Genomic DNA, 22508 nt, shown 5'->3' on the forward strand with positions numbered 1-22508 from the left:
TTGTAGCCTTAACATTTACGAATACCCTATAGCCTTAAGATTTACGAGTTGGTACAAGATTAGAAAAAAACTAACTGGACCAACGCAACTGTGAACACATATACTAAATATCTTTGCCACATGAGTAACAAGACCAGCACACCTGGCACACAAGTCAAGAATTACGGAGGGTGCAATTTCTGAGGAACCTACAACCTAGTACGGAAGAGGAGAAGACCATAAATCTTTCCCCTCTGTGTTTGTAGGTTGGATGTTAATAACTAAATCTTCGTGATATCTCAATTTGAAAGTTCTTGGAATTTACCAAGAGACTGTAATGGATGTTTCCTCTTTATTCAGTAACCAACAGTACTGTTTGTTTATCAACAGAATATTATCTATAAATACATCCTGATCCCTGTCCCCAATCTTCATCCACAAGACAACCAAATAATACATTCCTCCCCCTGATAATTCTTTTGTCTAGATTTCAGTATATGATTTTTAAGAATCTTGAACCAATAATACATTCCTCCCCCTCGATAATTCATTAGCCCGGATTTCAGTAAATTGTTTTCAAGAATCTTGAAGAATGATGATGCACATATGTAAGTCTCCTCACCTGAAAATTTTGCCGCCTTAAGCTTTAACCGATGCTCGTGCGTCGCTGCTGCGAAGCCCTCAAGTCATGCCTGATCGCTCATGCCCCAAAGATTGATGATGGACTTGACCTATATATATGTGGATAAAAACTTGGGCCCAAATAATTACTAAACCTATAAGAGTTTTACTAAAAATGATGCCCTTGCTAAGTTGATTCCTTCCGCCGTGGCCCAGGTGGCCCGGTATTTTTGGGCCGGCCCTATTTATGTTGTTTGCTACATTGTGCACGGGTTGGGGTCATCTGGTTTTATAGCATTTTCCTACAGTCGTCCTTCGTAACTATTTTTCAACTGATATCTTTAATTTGTTTTACTTCTTACCAGTTATTGGTTTCATTACGCATATGAGTCACAGAAACTTAGTACAGCTAGTACCAGATGAGGTCAAGAAGATGTGGAATGAGTGGGCACTACGCGGACTGATTTTGATCAGCCTTTCTTCACAGATCATATTAAGCTTACTAGGCAATATTCGGAAATACAATCCAAGAACACGAATCAGAATCACTCTGTGGTGTAACTACTTATTGGCATACGCAGTCGCATCAGCAGCTCTTGGCATTATTACCCGAACTGCCTTAGATGTATGCAACACCTCTCATTCCATTTCACAACATCACAAGGCCAACAGTAGTGAGCTCATGTCTTTTTGGGCGCCCTTTCTTCTCCATCACCTTGGTGGGCCAGATACAATCACTGCTTTCGCATTGGAAGACAACGAGCTTTGGTTAAGACACCTTGTAGAGATTGGGTTTCAGTCAGGAGTAGCTCTGTATATACTCTTGTTGTCTTGGCCAGGTTGTTCTCATCTCCCACAGCTAAGCCTATTGGTTTATTTATCGGGTTTCATCAAGTGTTTCGAACGTGTTCAAGCTCTAAGGTTAGCAAACACTGAGCATCTTCGTGACTCAATGCTTGGTCCTGCTGACCCAGGTCCGAATTTTCCCAAATTCTTGGATGATCTTCACTTGAAAAAGTCACAGGGGTTCAATGTGAAAGTGGAGTCCGTTCCTGAGCCTCCTGTTCCACCAGTCGATCATGCATATCCTCAAGAAGGGAAGGAAATATCTATAGCGCATGATCTATTTCAATCATTCAAGCGGCTTTTTGTTGACCTCATCCTCACTTTTGAGGATCGGGATAGTAGCTTATCCTACTTCCGTCATTTTCAATCAGGTGACGCTTTTCGTATTGTTGAGATTGAACTTGGATTTGCGTACGACATGCTTTACACGAAGGCGAGTGTGGTGTACACAATCATGGGGCTCATTCTTCGACTTACTAGCGTTTTCCTCCTTTTTCTAATACCAGTGGGTTTTTATTTTCTCAATGATAGGAATCATTACCATCGGATTGATGTTGCAATTACCAGCCTGTTAATCGGTGCAACCATCTTTATGGAAATCTTTGCAGTTATTACCATGCTTCGCTCTGATTGGACAGATCACTGGTTGAGCCAGCGAAACTACACAAGGAAGAGCCTCGTATTCCCGTTCTTGAAACAACCAACCAAAAAAAGGTGGTCTGGATCCATTGCACAATTAGACCTACTAAGTGTTGCACTCGAGGAGAAGCCCGCTAGTTTATTGGCAATTCAGAAATTCTTTGGGGTGGATAAGTATCGAGTAAAGCACCGTTACAAGACATACATGAAAGTTTCAGACGACCTGCAAGATTTGATTTACAGGCAGTTTCATGAGTTCATGGGTGGAAACTCTGATTCTGATCCCAAAGTGTTATGCACTCATAAAGGTAGTTTTGCACTCCGAAAGAATAAGTGTGACGCCCTTTTATGGAGTATCAACAAGGTAGAATTCGATCAGAGTATTCTTATATGGCACATTGCTACTGCTCTTTGCTATTACGCAGAGGATGAAGATAAAGACCATGTGGGAAACATTGATATCCATCGTAGGGAAAGCAAGAACATTTCTGATTATCTTTTGTATCTTCTGGTATCATACCCAGTTATGTTGCCAATAGGTATTGGCATGATAAGGTATCGTGACACATGTGCTGAAGCCATGCGTTTCTTTAAAGAAAAAGGTCCTACTTTTGCTACGAAATCTGAAGCCTGTAGAAAGATGCTTGAAGTTGATTGTCTTGAAGTGTTGCCTAGCACAGTTAAGGGAGATCGATGCAAATCTGCACTGTTTGATGGTTGCAGGCTAGCGTTAACTTTGAGATCAGAGATGGAGAGGGACAAAATGTGGAAAGTCGTGAGTCAAGTGTGGATTGAGATCCTAGCTTATGCTGCTACTCACTGCAGAGGGTTTCACCATGAGCAACAGCTTCGGAAAGGAGGCGAGTTCCTAACACATGTTTGGCTTCTCATGGCACATTTAGGCATCACGGAGCAGTTCCAGGTATCTCAAGGCCATGCTAGGGCTAGGATCAATGTGTTATAATCATAGCTATGATTTAGGCATTCACATTCTTTCTTTATTAGTGTTAATATAATTCTGTACATAAAGGCATTGTGTTGATAGGCTTCTCCATTTCTATACAAGGCTAATTTTTTATTTCTCTTTTCGCTTTTGCTTTATATGGATCATCGTTATACTTTCGAATTGTGTTAATTAGAAAACTAAGTTACTTTTTTTAACGAGGCGGTTTATTCAATACTTGGTATTCACATTCACTAAAGCTGAATATACACACGACTATAAAATGTTAACCTTTGGAAGACAATCGTCCTACTACACAACTAGGGAATTCAGCAAAACATTGAAGAATGAATCACACTAAAACACTCAACAGTATGTTCACATATTACTAAAAGATGGATTACAAAGGGGCCATATATATGGCATTAACACATAAAGGAAATAAATGCAAAAAAGGGAAACTATCCACTATTTGGGACTTAATAAACCCATTCAAATACTAAAAGAAACAAGAATATAATAGTTGCATTACGTAAAGTACGTGTATGAGTGTGCATAAATTTTTGGTATTTTATAATTTTATGAAAAGAAATAACAATAAAAACAAAGAAAATGTTTTTGTATTTTTGAGTTTTCTTAAAAAGAAATAAAAATAGAAATAAAATATTTTTGGATTTTCGATTTTTCTGAAAAAGAAATAAAAACAGAAAAAATAACAACATAATATACAAAAGGATACATAGAGCTCCGAACCACCGAATGAACAGTTGTTTGCGAGTCACTGCAAGCGTTCGCACCCATTCGCAGTGTGAGTTGTGAGTTAGGAATCACTATGAACGTTCGCACCAATTCACAAGTGAACCAAAACTTTATGAGTGCGAAGGTGATTTCGGAACAGATCCAGACTCTATCATTCCTAAGATTTGAAGAATGCGATTAAAGGTTTGTTCAGGTAAGGCTTTCATGAAGATGGCGGCAAGCTGATCAACCGATCTAGCAAAGTGCATCTCGACATTTCCATTTTCCACGTGATCTTTGATAAACTGATACATCAGTGCGATGTGTTTGGTCTTTGAGTGTTGCACTCATTTGTGACTGATATGAATGGCGCTTTCAGAGTTGCAATACAAGGGAATTCGCTTCATATTAATACCATAGTCACGAAGTTGACTTTGAATCCAGATTACTTGTGAAGTGCAAGAGGCAGCGTCTATGTACTCAACTTCAGCAGTCGATAGGGAGACGCAAGTTTGTTTCTTAGATTGCCAACTAATGAGTTTGCCATCAAGAAATTGGCATCCTCCTGCTGTACTTTTTAGATCTAAACCGCAACCTCCGAGATTAGCGTCAGAAAATGTTTTCACAAAGAAACCTGAGCTTGATGGGTACCATATTCCGAGCGAGGATGTTCGTTTGAGATACCTGAAGATTTTCTTAACAACAATCATGTAGGGTTCGCAAGGATTTGATTGAAACCTAACACAATAGCAAATAGAAAACATGTTGTCTGGACGACTAGTAGTTTTAACAATAGTTGTCATTTCATTTCTTTACTTTTCCGCAACTAACTTTCTAACCATATAACTCTAAATATTATTGTTGAGCTTTAGATCATTCGAGATTAACTATTCTGCGATATATTTGTTCTAACGTTTGTTCAAGTATGTCTCAAAGTTTTTCTCTCAACAATAAATTATACTTTTAATTTAATTAAATGTAAACCAAAACTTTATGGGTTTATTAAATCTCTTTTAATTATACACCTTAATTAATTAGTAAAACCATAAGGGTGTAATTTGAACTTTTCAAAATACTTGGGTTTTAGAATTTAAAATTTCAAATTAAGACTTTTAATTATTTTTTAAATCCAAAATTTGAGGGCAAGTTTAGAAAATTTTCAAAACATTAGGGTTTAACTTATTTAAATTTCATAAGATAATTCAAATCTAATTTACAAATAATCAATATTTATCTAATAAATCAAAAGATTATCAAAATTTAACAATTATCTTCAATTTTGGCAAGGATAAAATCCAAATATTGATAAAAATCGGAGTTTATTAATATAAAACGTTTTAGGTAATTATCTCCAGTCAAAACAGGAAGAAGATCGCGAAATATAGTTGTCAGACCGGCTGACTCATCGAGTCAGCACTGGACTCGTCGAGTACCCAGTGGACTTGGCGAGTTCAGTCATGAACTAAGTGAGTCTAGCCCCAAAAAAGTCAAAAATTTTGATTTTTCATTCAAATGAGCATCAAGTTCACTAACAAACAGTCATAGGCTTTGATACCACTGATGGGTTTCGAGCAATACATCATTCCTATGGTGTACATGTAAACCCTAATAGCTTTTGGATCTAGTTTGTCTAATGAACATGCAATTGAATATCCAAAGCTATAAACACTAGATCTATCATACAATTAATCGTATTAACATAAAATAGGGTTTAGATCTAACTTTTGATTGTTATATAGCAATAACAATCAATCCTTGGCTTCAGAAAGCTTAGTGCCTCAAGTGCTGCACCTCTAATGGAGTCACAAACACCACTACGCAACTAGATGAAGAAGGAGAAGAGAGGAGGCACCCAAAAATGTCTAGAAACCCTAAGGAATCAGTTAGCCACGTTTTTGGGGCCTAAGGGGTCATTTATATACTTGTGTGGGCTGGTAGGGTTTCAGTCTAAACCCTAATGGACAGCTTAAACTCTAAGCATCCCATGAAACCTTTTGGGATAAGGCCATGGACGAAAATATGATGGACTCCCATCATAATTTCGTTCACCCCTTATTCCTTTAGCATTCCTTAGCCCAATAACTAAATTATCCAATAATTGCAGTCCAGTCCCCTATATTTAATTAATCTCTTTTAGCCACAAAATTAATTATCAATTAATTCTTGACTAATATTAATTAAAAAACATGATTTCTTCTTTAATATATTATTCTTATTAGATATTATAAATCATAATTAATCATTTTTCTCCTTAATTCATCATACATATTGTTATGGTAAAGGCAACCCAAAAGGACCATTCTCACAATCGGGTCAAGTACATACCAAAATAGTTATGGACTTAGACATTAATTCAAGAATTAAATTCTAAAGAAACCTTTCATATTTGTTAAAAATGTTTGGTTTTATCCTTTTACGTTTTTACTATGTTTATATATATATATATATATATATATATATATATATATATATATATATATATATATATATATATATATATATATATATATATTATACTTATTAATGCAGGAAAAACATACTTATATATGATTTTTTTAATTAAATATTGTATATACATTTTTTTAAATATTTTATGTATTTTTATATGTGAGTCTTTTGCCTGATAAATGTAAAAATGCGTTTTTAGAAATATTAATACGTATTTTATAGATATAGTTTTTAAAAGTATGAATACGTAATTTTATATTATTTTAGAAATATTAGTATGTATCTATACTTATAAATACATAAAGACATGCATTTATACTTCTGCAAACATGTATATACTTCTAAAAAGTATAATAAAAAACATATTTACACTTCTAATATACATATTAATATATCTAAAAAATATTTATACATCTAAAAAACATAAAAATATATAAAAATACATTTTTTTAGAAATATTAATATGTATTTTGGTAGTGTAAATGCATATTTATATACTTTCTAGAAGTATAAATATATTTTTAGAAATATTAATATGCATTTTAGTAGTGTGAATAAGTATTTTTATATATTTTTAGAAGTATAAAAATATTTTAAGAAATCTTAATATGTATTTTAAGGTTAAAACATAAAAGGCTAAAGCCATACTTTTTTTTTATTGCAAATATAAAGGTTTTCTTGTGAAAAGTTAATACCATGATAATCTCAAAAACTTGTTATCACAAATAAAATGGTAAAGCCAAATATTTTTGACAAATATAAGAACATTAAATAACATAAAAATGAATATGAATAAAATTAAATATTTTTTGCAAAATATAAGGCCTTGTAATTCTCCAAGATGAAATGTATAAATTAAATAAATGTTTATCATTAGTACAAAACATTTTTTAATTATTCATAACAATTTATCAATTTATGTTATAAATAATAACAATTTATGTTTTATAAATAATAAGTAAAAGATATTAAATATTATGTAAATGCTTATGATTAGCGGTGAGTCCGAACTCCAAACCGGCTAAAAATTGTATCCATCCCACTATAGAAAATTAGAAATCACATGATAAAGATTCAACTTTAGTAATTCACAACTTAATCATCAAGGAACGGGTAATCTGTATATCCAACAACAGGATCATCCGTATAAAACGTACTTCTATCATACTTGTTTAATGGCGCGTTGAGCTTCAACCTCCGAGGTAAATCAGGATTAGCCAAAAACGCACGCCCAAACGCTACAAGATCCGCATCGCCATTTTCAACCACACGATTTGCTTCATCTCGATCGTGATACCCACCTGCAACAATGAACGTCCCTTCAAACGCCTTCCTCATCGACACCAAACTGTCCCGAGTCTCCACCCTCTCAAACTGAGTCACCATTCGTGGCTCGATCACATGACAATAAGCGATTCCGAGTTTACTCAGTGACTCAGCCATGAAAACGCCCAGCGAGTGAGGATCCGAGTCCCCGGAATCGTTGTAGTTCGCAAACGGAGATAACCTCATTCCGACTCTCTCAGGTCCGATCTCGTTAGAGATTGCTTCAACGACTTCAAGCGGAAACCGGCATCGATTCTCGAGATTCCCGCCGTATTGATCGGTACGATCGTTTACTTGATCTTTCAGGAACTGGTCGATTAGGTATCCGTTGGCTCCATGGATCTCGACGCCGTCAAAACCTGCTTCGATTGCGTTTCTTGCAGCGATTTTGAAGTCGTTGATGACTTCTGAGATTTCTTCGATTGTTAATCTGTGTGGTGGTGAATATTGAGAAGTTTCACCTCCAGAACCACCGATGAATAACTGATTCAGAATCGGTTTGTCTGTGCTGGAGATCGGAGATCGGCCGTTTGGCTGATAAACTGAATGCCGGAAAACAAAAGAAGAAATGGAATCTGGATTAGCGATAGGTTATATGATGCTTTATTGACATGTAGAATTTTTGGATTCCAACCAAATTACCAAACCAAATCATACAAATAAAAGAACTTACTCGTGTTCGAAACTCTGCCGGAATGCCAAAGCTGACAAAAGAAGATTCCACCATTGTCATGAACAGCATCTACAATGGGTTTCCAGGCTTCTACATGCTCCTTCTTCCAAATCCCAGGAGTATTTGGAAGTCTTTTTAGTTATAAAATTTAGGGAAATGGACTTAATAAGGTAATTAACTTTTCGGTTTGTTCACATCTGGGTAACTATCTTTTTTTTGTACATATCTAGGTAACAAACTTTTTGTAAGTGTTCACATATGACCATTATGACCGGCTGTAGCAGGTTATATCCGGTCATAACCAGTCATAATGGTCATATGTGAACACTTCTAAAAAGTTCGTTACCTAGATGTGTACAAAAAAAGATAGTTACCCGGATGTGAACAAACCGAAAAGGTAACAGTAAAATACGCGAATGGTCCCTGTAGTTTGGGTAATTTGTGCGTTTGGTCCATAACTTATTTTTTAGCTTAGATGATTCTTACTATTTATTTTTGTTGTGTATTTGGTCCCTGTGCTACCTCAAAAGATTATTGTGGGACCCAATTTAAATTTCTCAAATGTGGTTTCAGATTTAGGGTGAGGAGATGCAGATATATGGGGTCTATTATTATTTTTTTTAATATATAAAAAATAAATACATAAATAAGAAAAAAAAATAAAAACGGCACAATAGTCTTTTGAGGTAGGACAGAGACCAAATGGACAACAAAAAAAAATAGTAGGGATCATCTAAGTTAAAAAAATAAGTTATGGACCAAACGCACAAATTACCCAAACTACAGAGATCATTCGTGTATTTACTGTTACCTTTTCGGTTTGTTCACATCTGGGTAACTATCTTTTTTTATACACATCTAGGTAACGAACTTTTTGAAAATGTTCACATATGACCATTATGACTGGTTATGACCGGATATAACCTGCTACAGCCGGTCATAATGGTCATATGTGAACACTTCCAAAAAGTTCGTTACCTAGATGTGTACAAAAAAAAGATAGTTACCCAGATGTAAACAAACTGAAAAGTTAATTACCTTGTTAAGTCCATTTCCCTAAAATTTATGAAGGAAAAAAAGATTAATTGATTTGATTTTTTTAATATATCACACCACTAAATAGAACTAATTGATACACATTAAAATGAGACGGATATTGAGTTTCCTTTGATAAATTACGAAAATACAAAATATAGAAATATACAAAATGTTCTTTTTGTGCTATGAATTATGATATTTTATATAAATTATAAGTTAAATAAATCAATAAATATGTAAGACTATTTATAAACGTTTAAATATTGTTGGGTAGTAATAATTTGTTTATAAAACGTAGATATCCATATATTGTTGATTTGACATTACAAATTTTAATATGTGAATGAGAATGCTATCGACCTACTTTCCAATAATTCTAAATAAAATAAAACAACCACCTAATTTAATATTAAACAAAAACACTAAAATCAACCGTCTGGTTTAAAAAATTGCCAACTAGTTTAAAAAACTAAAAAATATTAAAAGTTAAACTAATTGATGAGTTTTAGGATCAACGTTATGGATTTGGGTCAGTTTTTGTTCGGGTTTAAAACTATTGGGTTGGATAGGTTTCAACTAGCCGGTTTTTAATGTGCATATCGAACCCAAAACCGAATTTTTCGGTTTTGAAAAATCTAAGCCCAAAACTGACGGTTTTAGTTTTTTGTTTTTGATTTTCAACGGATTTTAAGATTTGATTTTGATCAGCCCTATTGAATACACTACTATCAAATACATTTAAGTACACAAAGTCTAGGTTATAACAATTCACCATAAAAATGATTTTAATTTTAGTTCGGTGTCACGTCAACCTATACAATTCTCTTTAACATGAATTATCTTTTATTTTTAAATGTTAGTTGCAAACTGTTTGATTGTAACGTGTTTTATAGTTATGATTATAGTTATGAACTTAAGATATACGTGGAATAAATAAAGTTGGTAGGGCTCTTTGACAATATTTGAATTTTTAAAATCTATAATTTTTAATAGTTAAGATTTGAATTTTTAATATGTTATTTTGTTCTTTTGTTGAAACCTCGTTTAAATTATAAAAATATCATTTTATCCTTTATATTATTTTTTGACGTATTTAAAATTTATTTTTGTAAAATAACTTAATCAACTTCTTGAATAATTAATAAAAAAATATAAACAACAAACCAAATCCAAATAAAATATAAATAAAAAAACAAACACAAATCCAAATCAAAGAAGCCCAACTTCAAAGATTATACGAGAAAATGAATGTGTCTTTATATGTTAAAGACCAAAAATATTTTATCCTCAAAATATTAAAATTCTCTTTAAGCTCTATAAGTTGATAAGTATGACTATTTAATCTCAATGGATGAATATATTTGTAACCTCTCAAGCATATATAATGTCCATACTTATGGTTAATAATTTTAGTAATTAATATTTATTATTAAGATTATAACAATAAAATCTACGAACCGAATGGTTAAGAATTTGGAACACGATAAAACGAAGACGTTAAACTCCATACCAAATGTGCATCAAAAAAGACATGTGAAGTAGTTACTAGTTAGTTACCCTTGAGCAGTATCTGAAATCCCAGATGATTCGCTGATCAATAAACCTCCTTTTGTAGTTCTTTGTTTGTAATACAAAATAGCATGCGGTTGTGCTGTGAAATTGTAAGATCTTAGCCTAGATAAAGGTGCCAAAACAATCCTGTAATTATTATAACGGCAAATTGTATTAGTAATACATAATAAAAAGTGATAAGCATATCAAAGTTAAGGGTGTCAAATGGGGTAATCATGTCGTGTTTTTGTCTTACATAACATGATACAACAAGTTTTATGTAACATGAACACGACATGAGTATAAAAACGAGTCGAGTAAAAAATAACATGACACGAAAAAGATAACATAATACAATTATTAGTTTATTTAATTCATATTTAATCATATATAACACGAAAAACACAAGCTAAATCGTGTCGATTTTGTATCGAATTTTTGACAGGAACCAACGCCATGTTTTTTACATTCGAGACAAATACGACAAGAACATGAATTCGAATTTTGATTTCTTTCCAATTTCATTTGATGTCATTTTTTTTCGTGTCATGTTATTGATTGAAACCCTTAATCAAAGTTAATCTTGAATATAAAGAAAGTTAAATTATAAATGAATAGTTGTGTTGCTTTAATTTTTATTTTTTATTTTGTAACGATGAAACTAGTATTTTATATAGAACTCTTTTCAATTTCCACCAAGATTTCATGGAAAATTTCTTTTATATTTATAAAAAAAATAAAGAATTCATCAAATTATACAAAAACATGTAAAACATTAAGAAAATGGTGTTAAAACAAACAAATTGAATTAGAAAAAGTAGAATTACAAATGAACCTAAAATATTTGTTCTTTATTAAGCTATATCGAACTAACTGAATTTCCACTCGAGACATCTTAATATTTCTAGATATTAAATTATCTAACAATATTTAAATAAAAAATCAACGTAATTTCTGCTTCAAGAGACATTACGTTAGAAACAGGTATGATAAGATAATCATCTATGTGGCTACAAATCAACCATCTGTCCATTCTTTTGAAAAAGAAATATATTAAAAATTATCTTACTTGTAGCCTTTTGTATTAAAAACTTCTTTGAATATTAATAGAAAGTTAAATATTTCATTAAATCATACACAAACCACCAAACTAAAAATCGATTTTTTTTGTGTAATAATAGAACAAAACTAGAATCTGATTGTTTATAGCTCTGAAAACATGTTTGGGTGATCAAGATAAACAACCTGTAAGACTTTCTCACCATAGAAAGGTATATAAAAATTAGACTTACCTATGAGAAAGATGAAATATTTTCATGATGTATGGTGTAAGGATTGGTATAGACTCCATGGTTGCATCTTGTTCCTCTTCCTCTTTGCGAACTTCTTTCTTCATATTTCCTCTCACTGACCAACTATATCCCAAGAGCTATTTATTACTCAAAGTTATCCATCACGAACCAAATTGACAACTACTTCAACGAACCATTTATTTTCATCATTTTATATAGATATGAGAGTAAATTACATGAATGGTCCCTATGGTTTGGGCTAACTTGAGTATTTGCTCCCTAACAATTTATTTAAACCCGAACCGTTCTAATGTTCTTTTTTGTTTCGGCTTTGGTCCTGGCTAACCCAAATTGAGTATTTTGTTCTTGGTGCTTTTTTTTATGAAGTCCTTTTTATTATTTAAATGCTAAATTTCAAAAATGATCCCTGTTGTTTAGCAAATATTGCAATTTTAGTCAAAGTTTTCAAGCTGTATCAATTTCGTCTATGTACTTTCCAAACTTTTTAATGCGGGTCCACCCCCACTAAGTTCGTTAGATTTTGTAGTTAAGCATTTCTATGACCATTTTACCTTGCATTTAAATCTAACTAACAAAGCACAGCCAACAAAAAAAATATCCATGCAAAACTTTTGAACACCTCATTCCAAATTTATAGTTTAAGAGTTTCGTCGTAAGGATTTAAATATCTTTAAATGCTATGACAAATTATTATATATATATATATATATATATATATATATATATATATATATATATATATATATATATATATATATATGGTCCTAAAAAAAAATCTTTATACAGTTCATCACAGTCAATCATCGGCCGTTGACTTTTACCGTTTGCAACAAGGCATGCCTTATATCGTTCTAATTAGCCATCTGCTTTATATTTCTTTTTAAACAACCACATAGACCGAACAATATTAACATCTTTTGGTCTAGGAACAAGTACTCATGTTTCATTAGTAAGAAGTGCATTAAATTCGGTTTTCATGGCATTAGTCCAGTTGGGGTCTTTAAGAGCATGGAGGTGGGATCTTGGTAATGGAGATTCGGTTGTGGTGTGAAGGTTAAGTTTGGAGATGGGTTTGAAAATACCCCGTTGAGCACGGGTAACCATTGGATGTGTATTAACTGGAATAGAAGCAGAGTGTGACGGGTTGTTTTGAGTGGAAGGGTTGGAGGTGAGGGTTGACGAGTGAGGCGATAAGGGGTTGGTTGTGGTTGTTTCGGGAGGGTGGGAGCTGTTTGGAGAGGTGGCAGTGTGGAGAGGGCTGTTCTGAGGAGTTGTGGTTGGAGGGGGGAGTGGTATTGGTGATTGTCGGTGAGGTGGTGGGTGTGTTGATGGTGGTTAGGTGACGACGGTGGGCTGCTTGGAGGTTCCATTGGTGGGTTAATAGCAGCGGAAAAAGTATTAGGTGAGGGGTGGTCGTCAAGAAAATAGTAAGAAGGTGGATTTTCAGTGGTCATAGATTGGAAAGGGAAGGAGGTTTCATCGAAAGTCACATGTTTGGAGATAATTATTTTTCGAGTGTGAAGGTCCAGACATCGGAACCCACGATGTTGTGATGGGTATCCAAGAAATACACATGGTGTGGAGCGAGGTTCAAGTTTGTGAGAAGTGGGTATTAAAGGGTAGCAGAGGCATCCGAAGACACGGAGATGAGAGTATGATGGATTTTTTTGAAAAAGTTTGGTGAATGGGATCTCATTGTTAATGGTTGTGGAAGGGGTGATATTGAGAAGGTGGCATGTCATGTGTAGGGCCTCAACCCAATATGTGATTGGTATATGTGCATGAAAGAGAAGGGTACGAATGATATTATTAATTGATCGAATCATGCGTTCTGACCAACCATTCTGTTGAGATGTGCGGGGACATGAGAAACAGAATTGTATTCCGTTCTGGTCAAAGAGGGAGTGAAATTCGTGATTATCGAATTCACCACCATGGTCACACTGAAAAGATTGGATTTCTCGTTTGAATTGAGTCTTAACATAGGCCCGAAAGTGGAGAAATTTGCTATAGACATCAGATTTCTTACGAAGCAGGTATACCCATAAGAAATGAGAAAAATTGTCAAGAAAAAGGATGTAATATTTGATGCCACTAGTGCTAACAATGGGTGAAGTCCATAAATCAGAATGCACAATTTCAAACAACTAAGTGGCATGATTATTAGATGAAACAAAAGGTAAACGAGAATGCTTGCCAAGGCGACAAGCATTACAGGAAAACGAAACATTGTTTTTATTACATGAAATGAAATGACTAGAAATTAAAGATTGAAGAACACGGGGACCAGGATGTCCTAAACGTTGATGCCATAGAGATGCTTGATTAGTGAGTAAGGCGACTGCTGAAGGGGTGACTGGGTAGAGGTCGCCGGTACTATCGCATCTAAGAAGGATCTGCTTGGTCGGGAAATCCTTCACAGAAAAACCATATGGATCAAATTCAATGGCAGCAAGATTATCAGTAGTAAATTTGCACACAGAAATAAGGTTTTTGATAATATCAGGTGTTACAAGGACATTGTTCAAATGTAACGGGCGATTTGTTGAGTGGATAACTTTATGTCCTGTTTGGGTAACGGGAATAGTGGATTCATTGCCAACAAAAACCGAATTGTGTGTACACTTATTACTAAGTGAAGATAGAATACCTGCATTGGACGCGAGATGGGATGTCGCCCCCGTATCCATATACCAGTTTGCATCTGCCGGTTCAGTGAGTGTCATTGTGTTGTATGCAGCAGGGAGATCGGTTGGTTGATCAGGTGGCATAGGAGGAAACCATTGCCAATGAGGGGGAAGTGAGGACTGATCAGTAGTAGTAGCGTGAAACGCTCCCTGGGAAGTAGAGGAATCTGGTTGGGCTGATGGGTGTCGTCCAAGAATCCCGTTTGCAGGTGGTTGTCGGCGGTGTTGTTGTGGTTGAGGAGCCAAATGAGGGCGTGGAACAGCCCATGGTGGAGGGGCAGGCCAGCCATACGCCGCCCAATGATAGTAGTATGGATTCCACGGAGCAGGAGGAGGGTAGCGACTAGTGGCATGAACCTGCGACAAGGAAGACGGCGATGATCGGCGGTTGGAGGAGTCACTGTTGCGCCGATTGGAGGAGGATCTGTTGTGCTGAGACCGCCTAGTGTCGGACTTGTTGTTGTTGGTGACGAGAACTGTAGGAGATGAGCCATGATCATAATGAGGTGAGGGTGTCGGGGTGCGGTTCCTGTTGACATGAAACTCTTCAGAAACAAGAGTTGAGCGTGCTTCAAGGAATGAAAGTGGGGGATCTTTATGACAGATGAGCATGGAAACACTTTCAAACTTCGAGTTTAAACCGTTGAGCAGGTATGAAACTAGTGTCTTTTCTGGGACTAGTGCATCAATGTTTGCTAGGAGATCAGAAATAGCTTTGATTTTCTGGCAGTATTCGGTTATAGAGCGATCGCCTTGGACTAGAGTGCGCAACTCATTGTCCAGTTCAATTGCTCTGGAGTGTTTATTGTCTCTGAAAAGGGATTCAATGGCTTCCCAGATAGAGTTGGCTGTTGATTTTGGTTTGAGGATCATGGTGAGTAATGATTGTGTCATTGTGCCATAGAGCCATGATTTGACAAGATTGTCAAGGTTGTCCCAATCGGTGTCTGTTGCGTCTTTGGGTTTGTGTGTGTCGTCAAGAAAACCATGGACACCATAGGCGCGACAATGGGTGAGGAAGAGCTCCCGCCAGGCATCATAATTTAATTCATTTAGATCAAGAATAAGAGGAACATAGGACTTGATATTGATGCAGGTGAAAGGCTTATTTTTATCAGCCATGTTTGATATAGAAGTATAACATAATAGAGAAGAAGGAGAAGACTGACAGGATCGAGAAGGAGAAGGTAGGGCCGGCTGGAGTATGGGTACCAAGGTTAAAGAGGCTCTGATACCATATTGAGGAATTATTTTCCCCTTGAATCATTTCATTAATCAATTGAATACTATATACATAAAGTAATGGGCTTATACGTACATACACAAAGGCTAATCTAATGGGCTAAATACAAGATACATAATTAGGAATGAGCAAAAGGACCGAACCGGCCGGAACCGGACCGGAACCGGCTTCGGCCAAAATCAAGAACCGAACCGGCCCGGCGGTTCTACCGGTTTCGGTTCCACCGGTTCCCGGTTCCTATCGGTTCTTGTCGTGTCTTCAAATGTTGGAACCGGTCCTCGAAAAATAGCATCATACGGTTCCGGTTTTTACCGGTTCTACCGGTTTTTGCCGGTTCTACCGGTTCCGGTTATATCGGTTCCGGTTCCTACCGGTTCCCGGTTCCAAAAATCCACAAAAATAACGTCCCGGTCCCGGCCCGACCGGTTCCATCGGGTTCCGGTTCCGGTACCGATTCCGACCGGTTCTTCGGTTCATATGCTCATCCCTATACATAATATACATTAATATTGTCCACTTTACCACTTTAACACCCAAAAATATAATATTATGGTACGCATGAACTTATTGGAGTCAACAAGTGCAACATGACCAATAGCATATTCACGTAAAATGGGATCTTAACATTGACAAATTCCTCAAATTTTCCATCAAGAGGCACACTTCTAACTGTAAAGCTTGTAAGCATCAACTTTTCCATGTGTTCCAACGACCATTGCGTCCATGCATTTCAACCTTCTACCAAAAGTATTGAAATAGATAAACCAAAAATAGGAATTATTCATAAACATTAAAATTTGAAAGTACAATGTTATATCTCGCTAGGTTTTCATAAAAATGAAAATGCAATGCTATATTTCAGTAGATGTTAAAAAATGAAAGTGTAATATAAATTCACTTAACTAAAATTAAATAGATAACATGAGTAAATGAGTGTGGGCTTGTTCGACAAATCTAGCAGGTATATGGTGACGTTTTGTTAAACACTACGGGAGGCAGCTTTTGGATTTGGAACGTTTTATTTAAACTCAACGCCAAAAGCTTGTAGTGTCAAACAATGTTTTTTGTTTAAAAAAAAAGGTTTTGTCAAACGTTAGAAGATTCCAAACACTTTGTAACGTTCCGTGTCAAACATGCTCTTTGTAAATGATGTTAAACAAAACATTATATGCATTCATTCAACTAGAATAAAATATTTTAATATTTAAAAAAATGTATATATTTATAATTTTCTACTACCTTTGTATACAGATGGCAAAAATCGACTCAACCCACCAACCTAACCTAAAATTAGCAGGTTGGGTTGAAATTTTCAACCCATTTAGGATAAATGGGTTAACCCGTTTAACCCATTTAATTAAATAGGTTGTGTTGGATAAATGTTGTCAACCCGTTTTCAACCCACCAACCCATTTAACTTTAACATATATTTTATTTAATAATTATTTAAAAATTACAATGTATTAATCGATGTATTACTTTATAAATTACAATGTTGTATTATTATTTATGTTTTAAAAAATGCAATCAATTTCTATCTTTTTTTCTTTGCGTAGACAACACTAGTCACTCTTCAAAATCATTTCGAAATTACATATTTTTAATGTTATTTGAACATTTTTTTTGTATTTGTGAATTTGGATTGTACTTTTATTATACTTTGAAAGTTTATTTAAGTTTTAAACTAATTTAAGTGGTGAAATTTTTATTTAATTTATTTATTTTTTATTTTAAATGGGTTAACCCAGATTTAACTCATTTATTTAATAAGTTGGGTTGAGAATTACATAAACGGATTAACCCGTTGACAAACCATTAATATGAAAGATTAGCTTGGATTGAAAAATATCAACCTGTTTAAATAAAAAAGTCGGATTAGGTTGAAATCTTGAACTTAATTAATAAATTTTGTTGGACCCCAATCCCACCCAAATCGACTCATTGTCAACTTATGATAACACCATCCAAAAAGATATTTTGCCACATCTTCATGTGTGTATATTGATAGTTTAAGTAGACAAATCTATCACACACATCAGCCTTCGTATTGTATGTGTAGATATATGAATTTGTATTTTCACGCCATAAGGAGATTTGAAGCCACGTACAATATCCAAGGCCCATAAAGGTGTGTTTATATTGTTAGTTTAAGTAGACAAATCTATCATATAGTGGACATCTGCTGTGTATAAACGACAGTTAATAGAGAGTTAATTCTTGGATCAACAATAAGTAAACAAAAACCATTTTAAGACTGAAATCAAAGTTGTAGAACTTTAAAGGACTCAAATCACCGAGAACACGAATAGTGATTAGGGGTGTCGAACGGGTAAAATTTTCAGGTTTCGGGTAGAACGGGTATTTCCTTAAGAAAATAATACCCGATACCCGACCTATATTGTAATTCGGGTTTTCGGGTATTCGGGTTTGAGGTCGGGTCGGGTAATTATCGGGTATACCTGAAAATTTCTTAAATAACACTTATTGATATTTTTTTTAACATGTTGGTTGGTTTAATAAAGAATTGGGTGGGAAATTACTCCATATAATTAACAAGTACATCTATAATAACAATACAAATCATTATAATATGTTATGTACTTTTTTAATTACATTACGTGCGATAAAGAGAAACTGAGAATTGTGATGACGGTTCAGGACTTCAGCTTCAGCGTCGTATTCCCTTTGCAAGTTTGCGTCGACTGTCGAGCTGTCGTTCATAAGAAGGAAACGAACAGTTTTGTTTTATTTGAAGTGTGCGTACGCGATTGCATTGTATATTTGGTATTATTTAAAAAACGAATTCGGGTATTCGGGTATACCCGAAAATAAATATTCATACCTAAAACCCGACCTATATTATTATCGGGTTAACCTATTACCCGAATGTTCATACCCGTTACCCGTTCTACCCGACCCATTCTACCCGAATTCGGAACGGGTCGGGTGGGTAGAACAGGTTTCGGGTTTTTTCGACAGGCCTAATAGTGATGAAAGCTCCATTTCAACTGCACTCCAATAGTGAAATAAATTAAGAGAGAGGGGTCACCTACTTGTTCCAAATTTGTAGTTTAGTCGCTTAAGATAACAAAAAACACCACAAAAAATTCTTCTATTCAATTAATCCAATGGAGAAAATCAAAATCAAAACAATAAAGTAAAAAAAAAATAACAAAAAATCAAAGGGTTTCTTACTTAGATTTCGTTGAGTGGAGAGAGAACCAAAATTTAAGCTTAGGAAATCATAAAATCAAATGTGTTTTTCTGTTTTATTTTTGACAACTTTATTTTTTGGGATTTGATTAAGATAATTGATTGGGGATCTTATCCTAATCAATTATGATATCACAGGATTAGGGAATGAAGCTTATCTTCTCCTACTCATAAGTATTTTGTTTTCCTTGCCTTTTAGACAATTTTTCGATAATCTGGAGCTCCTCCCATCAGTCTGACCTTGTCCCCCTATGATTAGGACGACTAAAACATTAACCGTAATAGATACATGCATGCACTATAAATAGGCTAAACCTAGAAAGTAAAACCGTGAATGGACAGGCCGAAACCGGTAAATAAGACTATACTAGCACATACATTTGACACTACATTATTAAACCCAACAATCTCCCCCTTTGTGTCAAATTCAGAAGGAATGTCTTGACTGTTGCTTTTTATGCACCTTGAATAATCTCGGCATCAAATTCAGAAGGGTGTTTCTGACAATGAGGTACCACTTGATCATGTCTGAGAAACATTTTTGATCAGCAGTGGTGTTAGCTTTACAAGCTTCAGTTAAACCAAGGATAGAGTTTAGAAGAGCAGCAGTTGAGTATAGGTGTTTGTCTCTCAAGAAGAACATACTCTTCTGAACTTTTTGACCATCCTTTCGTTGGTACACCACACACCAATTTTCCTTTCGGATTTTACCCAGCTTGAGCTTATTGAGGTCCTTCGGTTCTTCTTCAGGCTTCAGAACCGACCTTTTCTTCAGAACAGACGCTATTTCTGCATACATTTTGGCAAGTTCATGAATGTAGCAAATAAGCATCCTTTTCAGGTGTGCAACAATTGGCTCATAAGTCTTTTCGTCTTTTGACACAATCAAGAGCAATGAAATCCAGTTATATGGATTCATGCATGGTAAGTCTGTCAAAGTGAATTCATCTTCTATACAACTTGTTCCTCGTAATCCTTTGAACTTTATGTTGACAAAGTTTTCAATCGGAACAGGTGCATTAACCTTCAAAGCAACAATCTTCTACAAACTCCAAGTCTTGAATTGAGGCTTGGCATATTTTAGATAGAAGGAGAAGAGCATATGATTAGTATCATAGTCAGAAAACGGTGCCTTCTCAATCTTCTCAAAGCATCGAAACAAAAAAAGCCTTAAGAGTGATTGGAAAATCAAGTTGAGAATCCACCACATTACTCGGATCAAAATAAACTGAAGGCTCTAACCAGTGGATGCTCGGATCATCAATAGCTTCCATCTGAATTTGTTCCACCCTTAGTGTCATATGAGTCCCATAGCAGTAAAGTTTCAATCTTTAGGGCTCATTTGTGACCATGCATGAGATCTAGCCTTTTTTATGGAAGTTTGTTGTCACATTTCAAGTTTAGGCTCACTTGGTGGGTTGCAAGCCACCAAGTAATCAACTTTATGGATTAAGACGTTGAAGAGGACTTGGATCTGTAATTGTAGCTTCTAGAACGGAGTATTAAGCACTTAATGGGAAAAGTAGCTTAACAGAGGAGTGTGTTGGGCGTACATGCAGGTACGTGCAGCGTACACCACCTTCAACTAGTACACTTAGCGTACAAAAGAGTACGCCTCGCGTACTCATATATTATGGGCTTGGTGTGTTTTGGGCCTCGAGTTGGGCCAAGTTATGGAATATGGGTCTTTGGGCCTTATTGGGCCATCAGAAGTTACATGTTTTGGGCCAAGAATATGTTTTGGCTTAGGATAAGACCCCATCAGAAGGATTGGTCCCAATTTAGCAAATTAGGCCATTAGTGGGCTTGGAAAGCCTACCTAGTGTTGGGCCATTTTGTATTATGGCTTTTGGCCTTTGATATGGACCAAGTTAGACTAGGGGTAAAATGGTCATTTTACCCTGAGGAGGATTATTGATTTGGACTAATTGTCATTTTGGGTAATGGTAGCTCGGGGAGTCGAGAGACCGGCAGTTCGAGGATCCGCCAACTAGCAGCAGGAGGTTTATTCGTAGGGTTCTACATTCAGCTTGTGAGGTGAGTCTCCTCACTGTGTGTATGGGTCTAAGGCACCAATGCCGGCCCACTTAGTTTATGTATAAAAGGAAGACCCGGGGGTTAGCCCTATGCATTATGCATGAAAGACAAGGAGGTGGCTCCTATCACAATGTATGATATTACGTATGAAAGACCAAGATGTGGCTTCTGGCACACTATTTGCTGATTAGCTAAGTAGAGTAGTATGTATGCTAGTCGTCTTTGTGATGCTTGCATGGAGGACCAGGAGGTGGCTCTTGGCACTTGTCTGTAAGACCAAGGGGGTGGTCCTAGGCTTGGTAAGAAAGACCACATGCGGCCCATGGCATAATGGCAAGACTATGTTTGGTACATAGCACCTTACTTGATTATGGTTATGTTTGATATGTATGGCTCACAGTATGTATGGCATGTATGACCCAGTTGATATGTATGGTATGTGGTATTTGGGGAACTCACTAAGCTTCACGCTTACGCTTTACAGTTTTGGTTTCAGTTATCTTTAGTTTTCAAGAAAAAGGAGCTCGGGACGATCGCAACGCATTCACCCAAATTTTTCCACATTATGTGATCTTTGGGATTAGAATCTGATTTTTTTTAATTTAAATGTTTTCAAGGTCTGGAACAAAGTTATTAAAGGTTCTCTTATATTAAAAAATGAAATTTTTGGCCTTGAAAATTAGGATGTTACATAATCACCACAAGCACATTTAATGTAACATCCCAAAAATTTTATTTTAAATTAAGTAATTCATAACATAATTTACCAAACATTTTCAATGTCATATCAATTTATAAAAACCATAACATCGTGTCTGAAAACCATATCATCGAAAGTAATAAAAATCAGAGTACAATCCCAGAAAACTCCATGCAGAAATCATGTGTGTGATGCGCTGCTACACCGCCGACTCCTTTCCCTTTGACGAAGAGGTACCTGGAACCACAATCAAAAACTATAAGCAAAAAGCTTAGTGAATTCCCCCATCATACCGCATACCCATATAATATCGTCGGTATCTTTCAACCGGTAACTACCATTGGTATCTTTCAATCGGTAACTATCATCGGTATCTATCAACTGGTATCCATCATCGGTATCTTTCAACTGGTAACTGTCATCGGTATCATTCAACCGGTAACTACCATCGGTATCTTTCAACCGATAACTGGGGACTATTTCACCCCTACCACTAGCATACAATAGCTAGAT

The 22508-nt window shown here is 35.4% G+C and overlaps 2 protein-coding genes across 2 annotated transcripts; one reads left to right on the top strand and one right to left on the bottom strand.

Annotated features, from left to right (window-relative positions):
- Positions 1-399: 399 nt before the first annotated feature.
- LOC111905544 (uncharacterized) lies at positions 400-3163 on the top strand. Its single transcript, XM_023901229.3, has 2 exons — positions 400-587; positions 966-3163. Exons 1-2 carry the CDS (start codon positions 572-574, stop codon positions 3047-3049), a joined length of 2100 nt encoding a protein of 699 aa, XP_023756997.1. The 5' UTR covers positions 400-571; the 3' UTR covers positions 3050-3163.
- Positions 3164-7229: 4066 nt separating this feature from the next.
- On the bottom strand, positions 7230-12282 carry LOC111905543 (putative 12-oxophytodienoate reductase-like protein 1). The gene is made up of 4 exons (XM_023901228.3): positions 12095-12282; positions 10809-10949; positions 8214-8344; positions 7230-8082 (listed from the first exon to the last, which is right to left on the bottom strand). The coding sequence occupies exons 1-4, from the start codon at positions 12196-12198 to the stop codon at positions 7310-7312; spliced, it is 1149 nt and encodes a 382-aa protein (XP_023756996.1). The 5' UTR covers positions 12199-12282; the 3' UTR covers positions 7230-7309.
- Positions 12283-22508: the final 10226 nt, after the last annotated feature.

This window comes from Lactuca sativa, chromosome 2, assembly GCF_002870075.4.
Source record: "Lactuca sativa cultivar Salinas chromosome 2, Lsat_Salinas_v11, whole genome shotgun sequence".
Lineage (NCBI taxonomy): Eukaryota > Viridiplantae > Streptophyta > Magnoliopsida > Asterales > Asteraceae > Lactuca > Lactuca sativa.

Bases quoted from the DNA above. Each gene is read 5' to 3' on its own strand.
- LOC111905543 (XM_023901228.3), bottom strand. From the start codon at position 12,198: ATGAAGAAAGAAGTTCGCAAAGAGGAAGAGGAACAAGATGCAACCATG. The intron at 10,950-12,094 runs GTAAGTCTAATT...TAATAATTACAG, and splicing joins ATATTTCATCTTTCTCATAG to GATTGTTTTGGCACCTTTAT. The intron at 8,345-10,808 runs GTAACTAACTAG...ATAACTAAAAAG, and splicing joins ATTTCAGATACTGCTCAAGG to ACTTCCAAATACTCCTGGGA.